The sequence below is a fragment of the Cryptotermes secundus genome, unplaced genomic scaffold (assembly GCF_002891405.2).
Source record: "Cryptotermes secundus unplaced genomic scaffold, Csec_1.0 scaffold114, whole genome shotgun sequence".
Classification (NCBI taxonomy): Eukaryota; Metazoa; Arthropoda; class Insecta; order Blattodea; family Kalotermitidae; genus Cryptotermes; species Cryptotermes secundus.
Window position 1 is genome coordinate 287482 of NW_019729208.1, and position 16401 is coordinate 303882.

The 16401-nt window shown below is 38.7% G+C and overlaps 2 protein-coding genes across 5 annotated transcripts; one reads left to right on the forward strand and one right to left on the reverse strand.

Annotated features, from left to right (window-relative positions):
* Window positions 1-2316: 2316 nt before the first annotated feature.
* LOC111865365 (RNA-binding protein 34) lies at window positions 2317-13044 on the reverse strand. Of its 4 annotated transcripts, none has more exons than XM_023853320.2 (6): window positions 12956-13044; window positions 9870-10088; window positions 6672-7144; window positions 5965-6083; window positions 2856-3176; window positions 2317-2629 (listed from the first exon to the last, which is right to left on the reverse strand). In XM_023853320.2, the coding sequence occupies exons 2-6, from the start codon at window positions 10079-10081 to the stop codon at window positions 2492-2494; spliced, it is 1263 nt and encodes a 420-aa protein (XP_023709088.1). In that variant the 5' UTR covers window positions 10082-10088; window positions 12956-13044; the 3' UTR covers window positions 2317-2491. The 4 variants fall into 4 exon arrangements, with proteins under 4 accessions (XP_023709088.1, XP_023709090.1, XP_023709086.1 ...); XM_023853322.2 differs by lacking the exon at window positions 12956-13044 and adding an exon at window positions 12799-12949; XM_023853318.2 differs by lacking the exon at window positions 12956-13044 and adding an exon at window positions 12449-12949.
* A 378-nt stretch (window positions 13045-13422) lies between these two features.
* LOC111865364 (tubulin--tyrosine ligase-like protein 12) lies at window positions 13423-15652 on the forward strand. The gene has a single exon (XM_023853317.2). The coding sequence runs from the start codon at window positions 13445-13447 to the stop codon at window positions 15287-15289; it is 1845 nt and encodes a 614-aa protein (XP_023709085.1). The 5' UTR covers window positions 13423-13444; the 3' UTR covers window positions 15290-15652.
* The last annotated feature ends 749 nt before the right edge of the window (window positions 15653-16401 follow it).

The window sequence follows — 16401 nt, forward strand, 5'->3', positions numbered from 1 at the left end:
TTCATACTGTAGGTTTTTAAAAGGGAAAAAGGATGTGCGTCCATAATCTGAAGCAATGAACGGGTTTGAAAAAATCTTGTATCCTAAAACAAAAATGAAAATTCAGTGTGAAAAAGGAAGAAAGATAATATGATGATACACAAGTTACTTTATTATACACACATTTTTGGACATGTCACAGATCCAGTCTTATAGTCACAAATTTGGAAATTCACGTTTCTAAATGATCACTTATGCTTTACTAGAGAGGCACATAAACATTTAGTAATGTTAGGAAATTAAGACATGAAAGCATTCAGGTAACATTATATGATAAAAGGGTACTTCATAAGCAAGGTATAAAAGAATAAAGTTCTTGTGCATAACTGATCACAATTCCATGAAGACATATGAGGGACGTGCAGCTCTAAGCATTCTTAACCTCAGTACTAAATGGGAGTGGGCTGTCAGCTTCATGCCCTAGCAACTTTATCTCATGAAGAAGAGCCACTGGTACCCACCAAATAAGAGGCTACATCGGCCTGAGAGCTGATCTGGATGCTGTGGAGAAGATAAACTCTCTGTACCTGTTATGAATAAAACTCAAATCTGTCATGGAGCCCAAAGCCTAATCACCATACTGACTGAGCTGTCCAAGCTCCAATAGACTAAGACTATACTAGGGGCCATGCCATAGCTCAAGCGGTTAGTAGCTGGCTTCTCACTGCGGCGGCCCAGGTTTGGTCAAGTGGGATCTGTGGTGGACAAAGTGGCGCTGGGGCAGGTCTTCTCCGAGTACTTAAGTTTCCCCTGCCAATCTTCATTCCAAATTCTCCATCATCATAATCATCCGGGGCAGGCTACAATAGGCCACTCGGTGGCCGCCGTGCCAAGTGGACATAGCAGGACTCCACCCCCTACTAAGTGAATAAAAAAAGACTATACTAAAATGGATCTCATGGAATTAAGCAGTTTGGCTGAGATAGCATAGGGTACAATGATACATCTTCATTATTTCAGATATCAACTTTTGGGTTTCTAAGTAATATCAGAGCATAATAAAACATTTATATAGTCTGACATGTCAATGCATTTCTGAGCAACGGCTCGATAGGCACCCTGCAATACACACATGCAACAGTGGAACAACGGGGTTACGGAACCCGTTTCTAAGCAGTGGCTCAGTAAATGCTTCCATGTAGGCAGTGACATCCCACAACAGTGCATAGTGACCACGTGCTGTGTTCTCTGTGTGTGGTCCATGATGAGAGGATATAGGAGAATGTGGGAATGGGAATTCACTTCACTTGAGTTCCAAAGTTCCAAGGGAACAGCAGTGTAGCCAGAAGAAGAATTAAAAGACTTAGTGTGTGACGTTACATGTGCTGTAATACATTTATATTGGGATTGTGTAATTTAGTGAGACTTTTACAGTTTCTGTGTTATAAATCTGTTGCCAGGAAATGGAGAGTGAGGACTAGTGGAAATAGACTATGAAGATTAGTGTGGAGTGATTGTAAATTGTGTAAATTAGAATAGTGTAAGAACTAATTGTAGTTATGACATGTAAGTGGTTAATAAATCCAATTACCAATCTGAGCCCAGTCATTAGTCACTAATACATGTGACGATATATATTGTGTTGTGTAGACCCACTGCTAGACAATGCCCACAACACACATGCGGCCAACAGTATAGGAACAGTGTTTTCTATGTCCGCGGATGGACTGTTGCTATGCAACATCAATGCTGTGACATCACAAAACAGTATGTGGATGTTACATGACGTTTCCTGCACGTGCGGTGACGTCACACAATAGTAGTGGGTAGCAATCATGTGACATGTGTTTGCGATGGTGTGTTGTCTGTCCCTCGGCTATATAAATGAGTATCATAGTTCAGTCAGCAGTTAGTTACGAGAGAGAAATAGTAGCGGCGGAATCATGAGAAGAGATTGAACTAGAAGTGACAGTGAGTGTGTGTGACAGTTCAGGTCAGTTACGAGTGACGAGAGAGAAACAGGAGCAGCCGAAGCACGCGAATGGAGCAAATTGGAACCAGGATTACAGAAGAATACAGGAGGTCAGCCTGTGAGGATCTAAAGTGTAATTGGAAGATTTTGTGTGTTATATTGGTAGTGATTTGAAGTGACAGTTCTGTGTTGAGATCCGTTGCTAGGAGACGACTAGTGAAGACAGAATCTTAGTGTGTGTATAACAGTGAACTGCAAATTGTGCAAATCAGCGACAGCGCTGTGTTGCCTGTATTTAAAGCATGATTAAGAGAGAGTGTGTGTAACTGAAGCGCTAATAAATCCAATCATCCGAACTAGAACCCATCATTCTCGTCACGCGTACTGCCCTACATGTGACAGTGTAGAGGGAACCTAAATCTCTAATGCCTCATCCTTTGCCAATAAGCAAAGGTTAATTTCTGCAAAACAGATTACAGATCTTTACAGAGAAACATAAAACATCAGAAACTGCACAGTGTCCATTTTCTTGAAGGTTTGTTATTTAATCTTCTTTGCTAATGACTTTATTTTCAAAATAGGCTTCTTCACTTTCTTGTGTACAACTTTAGACTTAAGACCCAGCTTCATGACCACTGCCTTCTTCTTCAATTCAGCTTTCTTCAGTTTCTTCTTCTTCTGCAAATATACACAGGAATCACAGAAAATATAGCATGAATTACATAATTATTTTGGAAATCTGACATATATAAATATAGCTGACAGTTTATTCAATAAAGTGTAACTGGTCGATGTGTAACATTAAAAGACATAGTACATAAGACGGAGTATTTTGCAACACTGTATTCTTTGTATTAAATGCTCTGCTGAGAGTAAAGACAATTAATATACAATGTAACATTACCTTTCTCAACTTTTCATCGTCTGCAACTTTCTGTCCTTGGAAGTGAGGAAATTCTTGACTAGGCTTTGTGTGTATTCTCTTTGGCACTGTATCAGAATCAGGGTCATTAATCACATCTTTCATATCTTCATGTTCTTGTTTTATGAGTGTCTGTTCATTACTGTTTGTTTTCAGTTCTTTTGTTCTGTCTTTTGCATGCTTATGTTCCCGACTGGTACCAGATTTTCTTACTGGCTTCTTGACACACCTCTGCACACGGAGTTTTCTTTTGTTTAACTCTTCACCATCTAGTTTTAATGCGAGTTCCACGGCATCAGCAGTCTGGAACATTTAGATTAAACACTTAAGACTCATAATAAAATATGCACTCAAGGACAAAGAGGGGACAATTCTATGACCTAAACAGCTGGAAACAATATAAAATACACCACTAAGGCTAGGAACACACACAGCGACATCAGTCGTATGACATCCGTACAGTTCATGTCGCATCAAGTAGTAGAATACAAAGTGTAGTCTTAGCTTTCATACGTGACAACATGTGACATCTACCGTACAACAGTCGGAGAGCAAAGAAATGTATATGGTCGCTCTAGTTCACTGCAAATCCCATCTGATGGGTTACCTTACTGCATGTCAATGTCAATACTATCAGATGATGTGTATGTAATTGTCATTTTCTCCTACAGTCATTACTGAAATGCACAGAAAAATAAATGTAGTTTGAAGAATGCCGTTTTCTGGGATGTGGCACCTTATAGATCTTGTGTGAACCGACATTTCGGAGGAACTTACTGCCTCCATTTTCAGGGTAGAAAGCCCTGAAAATGGAGATACATTCCTCTAAAATGTCAGTTCACACAAGATCTAGACAGCGCTACATCCCAGAAAATGGCATTCTTCATAGTCACTGCTGTGAAAACCTCAAATCTTACATATATGTAGCTTGTTGAAGCTATGAGTTCAAATATTGATAAATTGTAAACTGTATTTCATTTAATGTCTGCTATGTCTGGTTCAAACATAGTATTTTTTTTATTGCTAGTGGGGTGGGACTAAGTCCCTTGTACTGTGGCCACTTCTGGCCTATTGTATCAGCCGCAGATGATAGGTGAGGGCGATTGTGGAGCAATTGGTGGAATGAAGATTGGGTGGGGAAACCGAAGTACTCGGAAAAAACCTGCCCCAGCACCACTTTGTCCACCACAAATCCCACTTAATCAGACCCGGGATCAAACGCTGCCATGGTGCGAAGCCAGCAACTAACTGCTTGAGCTATGGCATGGCCTTCAAACATAGTCAGTGCAAAAGTTAGATTACATGGGAAAAATGTGTGGCCCAGCAAGTGAACACCAGTAGTGAGATGTAGCAGGAAATGTCTCAGTGCTGCTGATTGCATGTTATAAATGGGTCAAAGTGCCCCACGCCTGCTTCAAGAAGAGATGTTGGTGTGTCAGGGGTTTTCTATACAGAAAGCTTCATGGCACAAGAGTATGCCAACATTATTTTACAGTACATTCACAGAAACTCTGATGTGGATGCTGACATGCAAAACATCATGGTCTGGGACATGATGACACACAATTTAGCACATGAATACGGACATTTCGGAAGAACCTATCTAGCAAACTACAATGGTGCCATAGCCCAGAATAATCTTCATACTACCCATTGTTAAGAACCTCAATCTTCACATGGTGTTAGTCAATGTGTTTTCTCAGGATTACTGGGTTCTTGAACTTTGTCCATTGTCTGGTAATCAAAAACTAGAGAAAACAATGTTTGGGAAACTGATTGTTTCCATCCTTATGTGAGGAGGGAGACACCTACTCTGATGGATCCCTTAGCTAACCTCAATCACTGGACAACCAATGTCAGTATAACTAAGCTATATAAATACCTGAGACCCGTCACCTGAGGATGGAAACAGATAAAATTTCTGAAATGTTGTGTTCTCTAGGATTTAGAATACCAGATGATGGATAAGTCCAAAAACCCAATAATTCTGAGTGTGATACACCATCATCAGAACCCTTTAGAATCTACTTTGTTTCCTCTTTCAGTTTTTGTAGTCTGTTAACAACTTTAGTTTAAATGTAGTTTCAATCCCTTTAGAAGGAAATGATTTAGAAAATAAAAACAACACAGGAGTGATAAAAGTGGAGAACCGGCACTTTTTTTTATGCTAGTGGGGTGGGACTAAGTCCCTTGTACTGTGGCCACTTCTGGCCTATTGTACCAGCCCCAGATGATAGGTGAGGGTGATTGTGGAGCAATTGGTGGAATGAAGATTGGCAGGGAAAACGAAATACTCAGAGAAAACCTGCCCTAGTGTCACTTTGTCCACCACAAATCCCAATTGACCAGACCCAGGATCGAACCCGGGCCAAACCAGCACCTTAGTGGAGGCCCTGTTTGCTGTGATGATGACTGTAATGGGAAATGTCAGTCTCCTTTACTGTCACCAGTATGTATCAAAACTTGAAAGTCCCTGTCTCATCTACACAGCCAAAAAATCACATCTAAAACTTCAGTACCTACAGAAAATATGGGGCTAACTGAACCACGCATTAGTGTTTTAAATTGAGTGGACAAAGGGTTAATGTGTGAGGCTGCAAACACTTTCTGCAGCCACTTCCTCACGCTGGTTCCTCGCTTGCAGATTATTCTACCCTGAAGGTGGAGGCGATACGTTCCTCCGAAACGTCAGTTCACATAAGATCTACATAGTGCCACATCCCAGAAGGCGGCATTCTTCAATGAGGATAGCCTGCGTCCTGGCTGAGAGTCAAACTGTCACCTCAAGGCTACAACTGGGAAGCATTATCACTCCAGCCAACTTGCTTGGTTAAACTCCAGTTTATTATTATAATTTATAAGGGGTTTTCAGGAAAGTTTATGCTTCCTATCTCTGTGACTCATACTATTCAACAGTAGCAGCAATGCCAGTGATGATGATAATTTCTCCATCATATATAATTCCTGCAAGACCTTTATATAAACTATCCCCTTATATTAATTAATGAAAATACAGATATAAAATGTCTGTATGATTTAATAATTGCTTCAAAATTCAGATTCAAACAGCTTAGGTAACAAAATAAATTACCTCAAAATTGATGTATGCAAATCCTTTTCCTATACCAGTCCTTTTGTCTCGTATCAATCGAATGCCAGAAATTTTGCCACAGGATTCAAACATTTTCCACAAATCATCTTCTTCAGCAGCTGAAGTAGATATGCATATATTTAGTATTCTTCAAACTTCACAGCTATATGATGACAGCTGTACATAATATGTCATATTCAGCATATTCCAGCATTGCAAAAGAGATGTGTTCTTAAAAACATGTCTTTATAGCTAAATTCCATAATGTGAACAATATTTTTCCATTGACTCCTATACTATAAGTGGAGACGTGTTCCTACGGAAATGTTCTCAGTTCACAGTTTCAATAAAAACACACATCATCAAATTTTGCATCACACAATTATGTTCCATGGTCTTTCAATGTACTGCATGCACTTAACAATATAAAATAAAATGGGATCAGCAGTCACATGCCTATATCACTGACACATGTACACAAGCTAAGCAACTGCCAGCTAAATATCACACTGTCATTGCCAAAAGGAACAGCAGTTACAAGTTCTGAGGTTTCCATGGAAGTGGTCTTTCATGTTATGACACCCATAGTCCTGTGGAAGAATACTGCAGACACTTGAAACCTGCTCTCAGTGATGGACTGCTTTACTAGAAACTGTATTCATAAATTAATTAATGAACACATTCAAAGAACAATTATATGGACTTACCAAATGGTACATTTCCGAGAAACACTGCTTTCTTCTGGTCATGATCTGCCTTTCCTGCTGCCATGTCCACTCTAATGTGGTGATCTTCAAAAACTGTCCCATTAAACTCAAGAGCGTTTCGAGCAGATTCTACATCAACAAAGCGAACAAAAGCATGCATACTATTTCTATCAGGATGAAAGTCTCTTTTTATGACTGCCACCTTCTTGGGAACCCTCGGATCAGCCAATGGAGGACAACGGAGCCTCACAGATTCCACTGGGCCAAATTTCTCAAACAATTTCCTAAGCTTCTTTGTAGTAATGGTGTGTGGCACGTTGCCAACAAAAATGGATCGTGCTTCACGTTCCTTAGTGATGTCTTCGTTTTCTACTTCAATTTCCTTTTTCTTTTTTTTCTTAAGACGTTTCATTGCACACAGAGCACTTGAATTTACTGTTTCAGGCTCTATGCCATCAGTGGTAGTTGTATTTCTGGAAAATTAATTTCCAATTATAAAAAATATTGTCTCAATATTATAATATTATCAAAAACTAAAAATTGAGGTAATTTTTCCTCTTTTAAGTTTTTACTTCTTCTATCACAGAATATGTAGTAACTTAAGAGGAGCCTTAAAGACTATGTGAAAGATGGAAACACTGTTGCAATTTTATATGCTGGTAACACTACCAACTTTGCTATATGCCAAGTGAATCTTTTATAATTACATCAAGAGACATAAATAGAATATAATGTCCACAGTGACATATGGGGCAGACCAGTAAACTAACAGCTAACATGAGTTTTGTTAAGTACGAAGGGCATTCTGTATATAATGCCTCCTATTTTTTTGTGTTAATATGTAACGTCTGAGCTGGATGTTGGTGGTGTTGTAATAAAGGTTGAACCTTCCTGCCAATGTACTGTTAGTTTGGTTGTCGTGCGACAGATAGTGACAGCAGTGCAGTCTACCAAAATGGCATCTGATATAGAAGTGCATATGAAAGAGATGTGTTACTGAATTTCTCACTGCCAAACAAATTGCACTAACTGACATCCATCGATGCTTGCTAAAGGTGTATGGAGACGATACAGTGGATGTCAGCACAGTGAGGTGGTGTGTAGTGCGTTTCAACAGTGGCGAAAGTGAAGTGCACTGGGCGTCCCTGCTCAACTGCCACTCCTCACAATGAACAGCATCTCATCCGTACAGATCGGCAGATAACGACCAGGGAACTGTGTGCATGGCTTAATATCGGCTGTAATGCATTGGAAACGATGTTGGGGAAGCTCGATTATTGCAAAGTTTGTTCCAAGTGGGTCCCATGGATGCTTATACAGGACCACAAAACTCATCGAATGGAAGTCTGTCAGGACCTGTTGCACCAGTTTGAGGCTGAAGGTGACAAGTTTCTGGACAGCATCATCACCGGAGATGAGACGTGGTGTCACCACTACGAGCCAGAATCCAAAAGACAGCCATGGAGTAGTGACATCCGAATTCCCCAAGAAAAAAGAAGTTCAAGACACAGCCAGTGGCAGGGAAAGCAATGTGCACGGTCTTTTGGGATAGGCAGGGTGTGATTTCCTTGGCTTTCCTGGAGCCTGGTGAGACTGTCAATTCTGAACGCTACAAGATGATGGTGACTAAGCTGAAAGCCCGCATTTCCCAAGTCAGGCCAGAGAAGCAGAAAACCTTTTGCTTGCAACACGATAATGCTAGACCCCATACCAGTTTGGCAACCACTGTGCACATTGCAAAGTTTGGCTGGACTGTCCTACCACATCCACCTTATAGCCTTGATTTAGCACCTTCAGACTTCCATCTCTTTGGGCCTATGAAAGATGGACTATGTGGGCAACATTTTCCAGAGAATGATGCTGTCATTGCAGTTGTAAGAAAGTGGCTAGCCTCTGCTGGCGCAGACTTTTATGGGCATGGCATACAGGCTCTTGTTCATCGCTGGCAAAAGTGCATAACGAATGGTGGTGATTATGTGGAAAAATAACTGTAAGTAGCTGAAATCTTGCTCTATTTAACTGCATTATTATGCTTCCTGTATCTGTTGTATTTTTCATTAAAAAAAAAATAGGAGGCATTATATATGGAATGCTCCTCGTATATAAGGGAAAAAGACAGGGAGTGAATAAGAAAAAAATAAATTATGGAGACTTATACACTGTGAGATAAATTAATAGGTAATAGAATAAGAGTACATGGCCACGTTTTAATAATGAACAAAGATAGAATCCCAAAGAAGGTTTTAACCATGGAACTAAAATGAAAAGCATAAGGAAAAATGGGGATAACAGAATGGGAGAGACATTACACAGAAGGAAGGAGGAAAGTGGGGAGAGGAAGAGCAGGAGCTTAGGGTGAGAGAAGTAAATGGAGAGGCTTGGTTGCCAGACAATCCCATAAAAGTTGAAAAGTAAGAAAATAATTCTCACATACAATGAAATAAGAGATCCTGAGTAGCTGCTGAAGTTACACTGACTCCACACCTAAGAACTTCTTGGGAAAGAGATATCTGGAAAACATCAAGGACTGTTTGGTGTGGAGAAATAATAGCAAATACACATCACACTGGGCGTCACCTTTAGGACATAGTGGACAGGGAGCTGAATAAAGGGTAGGGTTCCACAATCAGATAACAAGATCTGGTTAAGTAACAAGGAGGAGTTTGGTGGCTCCTGGAATTCACAGTGCCCATATGAGAGAGGAACCCTGAGGGCACCAATGACTCTTGTCAAAAATGTAATTACAAGCATAAACCTAAATTATTAGAATGAATACAGTTACATAAATATGTGTGGAGAATATATGCAAAATAATCTTGAATTCTGGCATCTCATACCTGTCATTCAATATACTATTAAAAAAAAAAGGTAAAGTTGTCCCTGTGCTTAACTAATTAAGCACTATGACATGGAGTATGGGGGAGTGGATGTATTAAAATGTAATATATGAAAGTAATCAATACACAATGTTTGAACCATGTGACAACGACCCTTATTAAGGGTTGAAACGTAGTGTGACAAGAATTTCTAAAAGGACATGATATATTATACAGATGTTTTTTAAAAATATACCGTATACTAAATATACAAAGTAATACAGTACCTCATTGAGCATTGTTATTTAGGGATGAACGTTTGTTGATGAGTACAGATACCATATTTGTAACAACATAAATGTATAAATACAAGTATGCTTACATAATTTTTTGCTTTTTCTTGTGTCCTACTGAAGAATCATCTCCAATAATTCTTTTCTTGGGTTTCTCTTTCTTAGATTCATGCATAGCCTGAAATTTTATGTTCACGTTCTTCTCTTCAGTTACATTTCTGAATAGTTTTGATTTGGTTGAGGCTTCTGGTGAGTTGATTCCAGAGATAAGGTTTGCCACACTTCCCACTTTAAATTCCATATTCAGTCTAAAAAAAAGTAACATTTATTGAAAACTTGGAGTTCATTTGTAAATATAACTACCATGGGACTCCATACAATGTGGTCTACATGACGACTTCCCCATGACCACATTATACGAGGTCTTTCCAGACTTGCAAGAACAATCACAATGTTACATTTATCACATTGAAAACTCCACACTAAATCAAGATGCTGTATACTGTGGCCTTGACATAATTTCCAACAAAGTGAAGACACTGATGAACCTTCTAACTCATTCCAATTTCAGAAAAATTAAGACTTTAATTAATTATTAATTATACAGTTTCACAGCCCACACTCTAGGTTGTGGAAACAATGACACATGTTACAATAAAAATGCCATAATTCTTCTAAGCATTGTGTACTATCACTTAAAACAAAAACCCTACCAAATTCCTGCAGCTAAAATCAGGATTTCAACAACCACAGATATAAATCGCAGAGTTCATGGCTGACCAATAGGCCCACAAACCCTATAAAAGCAAGTGAATGCAAAACTTACCAATTAGATCACTACTGCTAGCTGGTTCCCTAATGTAATGTGAGGTATGTACAGATGCACAGTAAAACATATGGAGTAATTATCTTATGATACAAAGGAACGAACGCTATACAGCATACAGAAATTGTCAAAGACAGCATTCTACTGAGTGTTATCTGGGTGTTAGGATTGTGTGATATATATACATAAAGTAAAGCTATCCCTGTACCAGGCCATGAAGGCCCATAGGGTTGTAAGACGTTGAGGGTCCCAAACTATCTAGACAATCGGCTCAACGATGGCAGTAAGGTTGTCAGCCTTACGCGCTGGCCGCACTTTACTCCCCAGGAAAATTATATAATTAATTCCTGTACTCATTTTTGTTAGAGGCTGAGTAAACCCCAGGGCCTAATGTGGCTGGAAGGATTAGGTCAACTGGAAAAAATCCAATGACCTCATTGGGACTTGAACCTGCAACCTTCCGGCTTGTAGCATGGTGCCTCAAACCTTGTCTAAAACATCTTTGACAGTATATCATATTGTGAGTAGACAATTTTAAGGAAGAAAAGTCTTTTGTGTTATGAAAAACCAAAGGAAATATGACTTGAAGTGCACCTCAACAAGGGAAATACTGTCCTTTAAAAAAAAATAATAATAATAAAAAAAAAGGGGGGAAAATGTTCTGCGGCAATCATAACAGATGACTGGCAAGTTACTGTGGAACATTTAAACACCTGGCCTATAACCAAGTAACACAGTCCAGAGCCAATGGTAATTCCTGTGCCCAAAGACAGATTAACTGAGACACGGTGCCAGCATTGCTCTGTAACCCACACGATAACTCATCTTTTATAACAAATTATGTATTCAGAAAAGCCTCCTCTAATGTGGATCTGTCCAACAACAATTCAATCATACATGTGAAAATAAATGCAAACAATCTGATACACATGGTCTGCCAGACACACTGGAGCAGCATACACAAAATACCTGTACTGTTTAAAAAGCTAAGGACAGTTTAGCTTCTGTGTAATCAACTTGGCTCATTTCATTCAGCACACGTAACAGTGGGGCACACGGTAGCATAGTTGGTTGAGGCACAATGCTACAAGCCGGAAGGTCATGGGTTCAAGACCCGATGAGGTCATTGGATTTCTTTAAATTGACCTAATCCTTCCGGCTGCACTATGGCTCTGGGGTCAACTCAGCCTCTAACAGAAATAAGTACCAGGAATATTCTTGGGGGTAAAGGGCGGCCGGCACATAGGGCTGACAACTTTGTCACCATCTATGAGCTGACTGTCTAGAAAATGTGGGAACCTTAACATCTCACAACCCTATGGGCCTCCACAGCCTGTTACAGGGATACCTTTACTTTTTAAACATAACAGTATAAATATTCAGCTTAGCTGTCACCCCATTAAGTTTAGTGCAATGCAGATTCACAGAATAGACCTCATTCAAGAAATGTATCTCCTGCAGTGGACGAGAGTTTACTGCATCTAACCTTCATTATTTATTTAAATCCTCAGTTTTTTCACACCTTATTCATATTCAAATATCCTGTCAGCCTGTATCCAGCATATATATATATGCCACTGCTGGGACTACATGGCATTTCCTGTTCCTCAAACTATTATTTGTTGGTATATGACATAACAATATGACTATCTGTATAGGTGAATATGTTAGAGAACAAAGACAAATTTGTATACCTCAGCTAAAACATCAGTGCATAATATCCGGGTTGGTGTACCAGATGTCATAACAAAACAACTGATGACAGAGACTGTTCCGTCCAAAAATTTCTACGTCCAACAAATCTTGTAATTGCAATATCTAACATTAAAATTCGTTTCATACCTCATATAAACTATATAGTGATGTTTCTAAACCTTGACCATCACAAAGTGCAAGTTTCGCCGTCCATCCCTCGTACATATGCAGCTCATATTCCGCCCCTTCTCACCACACTCTCATACCACGCGCAATTTGGTAACAAAACTCCTTTAAGACGTTCATGCAAGAGTGGCAGAACATTGTGCACTATTCCAGTAACATCTTCAAAACGCTAAACCGATAGCCGAATATTAACCCTTTCCCGTGCTCAAATTTCACGTCATCTACTACGAAAATACAACTTAATCTCTTTTTATAGCTACTATGGTGTTGGATGATGGAGCCACAATTGAAATACCACCCTTATTACCCACCCAGCTACCAACTGACTGGTTCGCGTATTACATTTCCAGAAAATTAGCTGTTATTTCTTTGGGATCTAAGACTTCATATTGACGCAGGATGTCGTATCTGTCAATAATGTTCCCTGTATAACCTAGAATTTCGATCCCTATGTAATTAAATACTTACCGCCTCGTCTGCTACAAACACAAAATAATATAGATATTTAAACAGGAATACCAATGTAACGAACGTAGCGAATTCATATTAACACCTACTACTGGTTTAACCTAGCAAACAATTTCACACGGAAAATTGGTAGACCGCAAACTTCGTGCAGGGTAATGCAAAAAGGTCGTGACGTTTGTGATTTAAGTATTTCCGTAACGGGGTGATTTCTTTTATCTCGAACCGTCTCTCTGTTTTAAAAACGATAAATTTCCTCTAGAAATATGTAAATTAAAACTATTTCAAGCATGCCACATAATTGTCTTGCAATGTTTTATTTTTACTACAACCACAAACTGTGTGAGTCGAACACGGCGTAAGAGATGTGTGCGTGTGTTGGAGGAGGTAGTGGGCGTATGATTGTGTTAGAAGGGTGTTAATTTACAGGTTTGGAGCGTGAGTGAATTAATCTAAAGTTTACGCTCTTCAACCCAACGTAAAATCTTGATAATGGAATCCGAGAAAGATGGTGTAACTACCTTCGCAAATTTTGTAGCCTACCATAGTACTCAGTTGGAATCTGCAGGTGTTCCTACACACCTTTGGGAAACTTTGTATAGGAAGCTGAACGAGCAAGTCTTTGATGCAGGAAATACTTTTCAGATTCTGAAAAGTGAAACTGATAAACCGTCTTGGAAGGTTGTGGTTTCTTTTGAAGAAAGTGTTGACTCAAAAGACCCAAGTCATATCTACTTAATAGATCATGCTTGGACATACCGTGTTTTTGAAGCAAAGAGTCACCTCAGGGTTATTGATGGTCTTCTTGAAAGGATGAGAGACCTTATGGGGATCAAAGATGACAGCTCGGGGGATGAAGCAGTGGACAGAGTTTTCAATGAAATGTGGAAATTCAACCAAACATACACCATTGGATCAGTGTCAGATGTTGAAGAGAGAATTCCAGTGTGGTATATTCTGGATGAATTTGGTTCAGCAATTCAACACTCCAATGACCCAACTTTCAGGGCTGTACCATTTATTCATATGCCACATCAAATACCATATTCAGTCCTTTTCCCAGTTCAGGATTTGACCAAAGGAGAAGAGGTTACAAGGGATTATGTGGAGGGTCTTTTAACACAACCTAATTTTAGAGAAGCTTTATTGTTGCCTTGGTTTCCAAAGTCATTTCTGTTGGAAGATTTTAGGCAAGAGGAGCCAAGTGATGAATATTATTTGGAAGGACACTCAGCAGAGTCCTTGCCACATTTAGATGCTTATGCTGCTAAACAAGGGCAGAAGACAAAGCTTAAAGTATACTCAGAATATAGATTTGTGAATGATTACCTGAAGCACCCTAGATTTGAAATTACTTATGAAGAAGAAGATGCAGATGTTCTTTGGTATGTACATCATTTCACAGACTACAGAGCACTAGGAGAAAGAAAGTCTTTTGTTTATGTGAATCAGTTTCCATTTGAAAATGTGATCACCATTAAAGATCTCCTTTCCATCACCAGCCGGAGGAATTTAAATTATTTCAGAAATTCTGAGTCAAAAACACTAGAGACACAGCCTTTGTGGTTACCAACAACATTTAATCTCAAGACTGAACTTGTAAAATTTGTTAGTTATTACCAGAATCGCCAAGAAAAATGTTTAGATAACCACTGGATCTGCAAACCTTGGAATCTGGCTCGAGGTATAGACACCCATATTACAAGCAATTTGAATTATATTTTGAGATTGCCATTTACGGGCCCAAAAATTGCTCAGAAATACATTGAGGACCCAGTGCTTTTCAGTAGACCAGATTGTGGGGGTGTGAAATTTGATATTCGGTATGTTGTTCTGCTCAAAAGCGTGAAACCATTGGTAGCATATGCTTATAGGAATTTCTTCCTTCGTTTTTCCAACAAGCCATTTGAACTCAGGGACTTTGATGACTATGAGAAACACTTCACTGTCATGAACTATACTGATACTGCTGTACTGTATCGTAAATTGTGCCACGAGTTTGTAGAAGAGTTTGAGTGTCAGTACCCAGAACACAAATGGGATGTTATTGAAGCAAAGATATTTAAAATGTTGCATGAGCTGCTGGTTGCTGCAACAAGTAGGGACCCTCCCCGTGGAATAGCGCATAGTCCACAGTCGCGTGCCCTATATGCTGCTGACATCATGCTGTCCTGGTCAGTGGACAGCAGTAACTGCCGTGACATGCAGCCCAAGCTCTTGGAAGTTAACTGGAGTCCTGATTGCCAAAGAGCATGTGAATATTATCCAGACTTCTATGACAATGTTTTTGGTCTACTTTTCTTGGATGAAGAAAAAGACGTATTCAGACTGTTGTAAAATATTGCCACTAAGATACTAAATTTTTATTATTATTTTTATATGTAAAGTGAATTTGTGATAAATGCAAAACAAGCTGGTGTCATTGTGACTGCTTAGTTTGTAAATCATTATTAACTGTATATGTTAGACATAATCTGTTCATAATTCCAACTTTTCACAATCCATCATCAGCAGAAATACAGTTCCTAAAATATATTATGAATTACCACAGAACTGCAAGTATTCATTGGCTTTACCATTATTGCATCTAACAAATTCAAATTTTTTTTCTTTGATGTTAGTTTTTTTAAAGGTGTTTACAGGTATAAAGTTATTTAATAATCTGCCTCTTGAAATAAAGGGGATTGTTGGGATACACAAGCAATTTAAGATTTCTTTAAGAAGATACTTGATTACCCATTGTTTTTATGACTTGGAGAAGTATTATAGTGTTAATGAATGATGTTTTAAACTAATGGTTTTATATGAATTATTATTATTATTATTTCTTCCTCATTCCATTACATCTATAGTGGGCAAAAGCCTTAGATACAGAATTGTGTCAATTTATCTTGCTAATACTCTTAAGCAATTGTCGAGAAGACTTATAAAATAAGACAATGTATGTTTACATCATAATACAATTTCTCTCTAGCATAATACATTCAAATTTATAATTGATTAAAATTTAAGATAAAAGTTTCCATCAAAGTAACAGAATAATTTGGTCATATAGCTTAAACATATATAATAAATCCAACATATAAAAACATTACATTTATAAAATTACAAAATTACAATTTCATGGTGACCACACATCACTCGTCCCCAGTCCAATAAAACATACAATCAGGCCTCACACAGACAGCCCAAGCTGTCAGGACAACACACACAGGTGGCTGGAAAACCACTGTCAAACCCACAACCTGCCACTCCACACACACTGGCAAGCCATATCATCCAAACAGTTAGATTAAAAACATTAAAATTCACAACAAAGACAGCCATCACACACCACGAAACCTATGACAAGCAATTCTCAACAGTGTATAATTCACGTACCCAGATCATTTCCTTGAATTTATCATGTTAATAATACATAAGACACTAAGCCCCTACATTGTGTACGG

Coding starts and splice junctions, on each gene's coding strand:
- LOC111865365 (XM_023853318.2), bottom strand. Junction 7,145..9,869: donor AAGAAAAAGCAAAAAATTAT/GTAAGCATACTT, acceptor TTAATTTTCCAG/AAATACAACTACCACTGATG. Junction 6,084..6,671: donor TCTCGGAAATGTACCATTTG/GTAAGTCCATAT, acceptor TATCTACTTCAG/CTGCTGAAGAAGATGATTTG.
- LOC111865364 (XM_023853317.2), top strand. CDS start 13,445: ATGGAATCCGAGAAAGATGGTGTAACTACCTTCGCAAATTTTGTAGCC.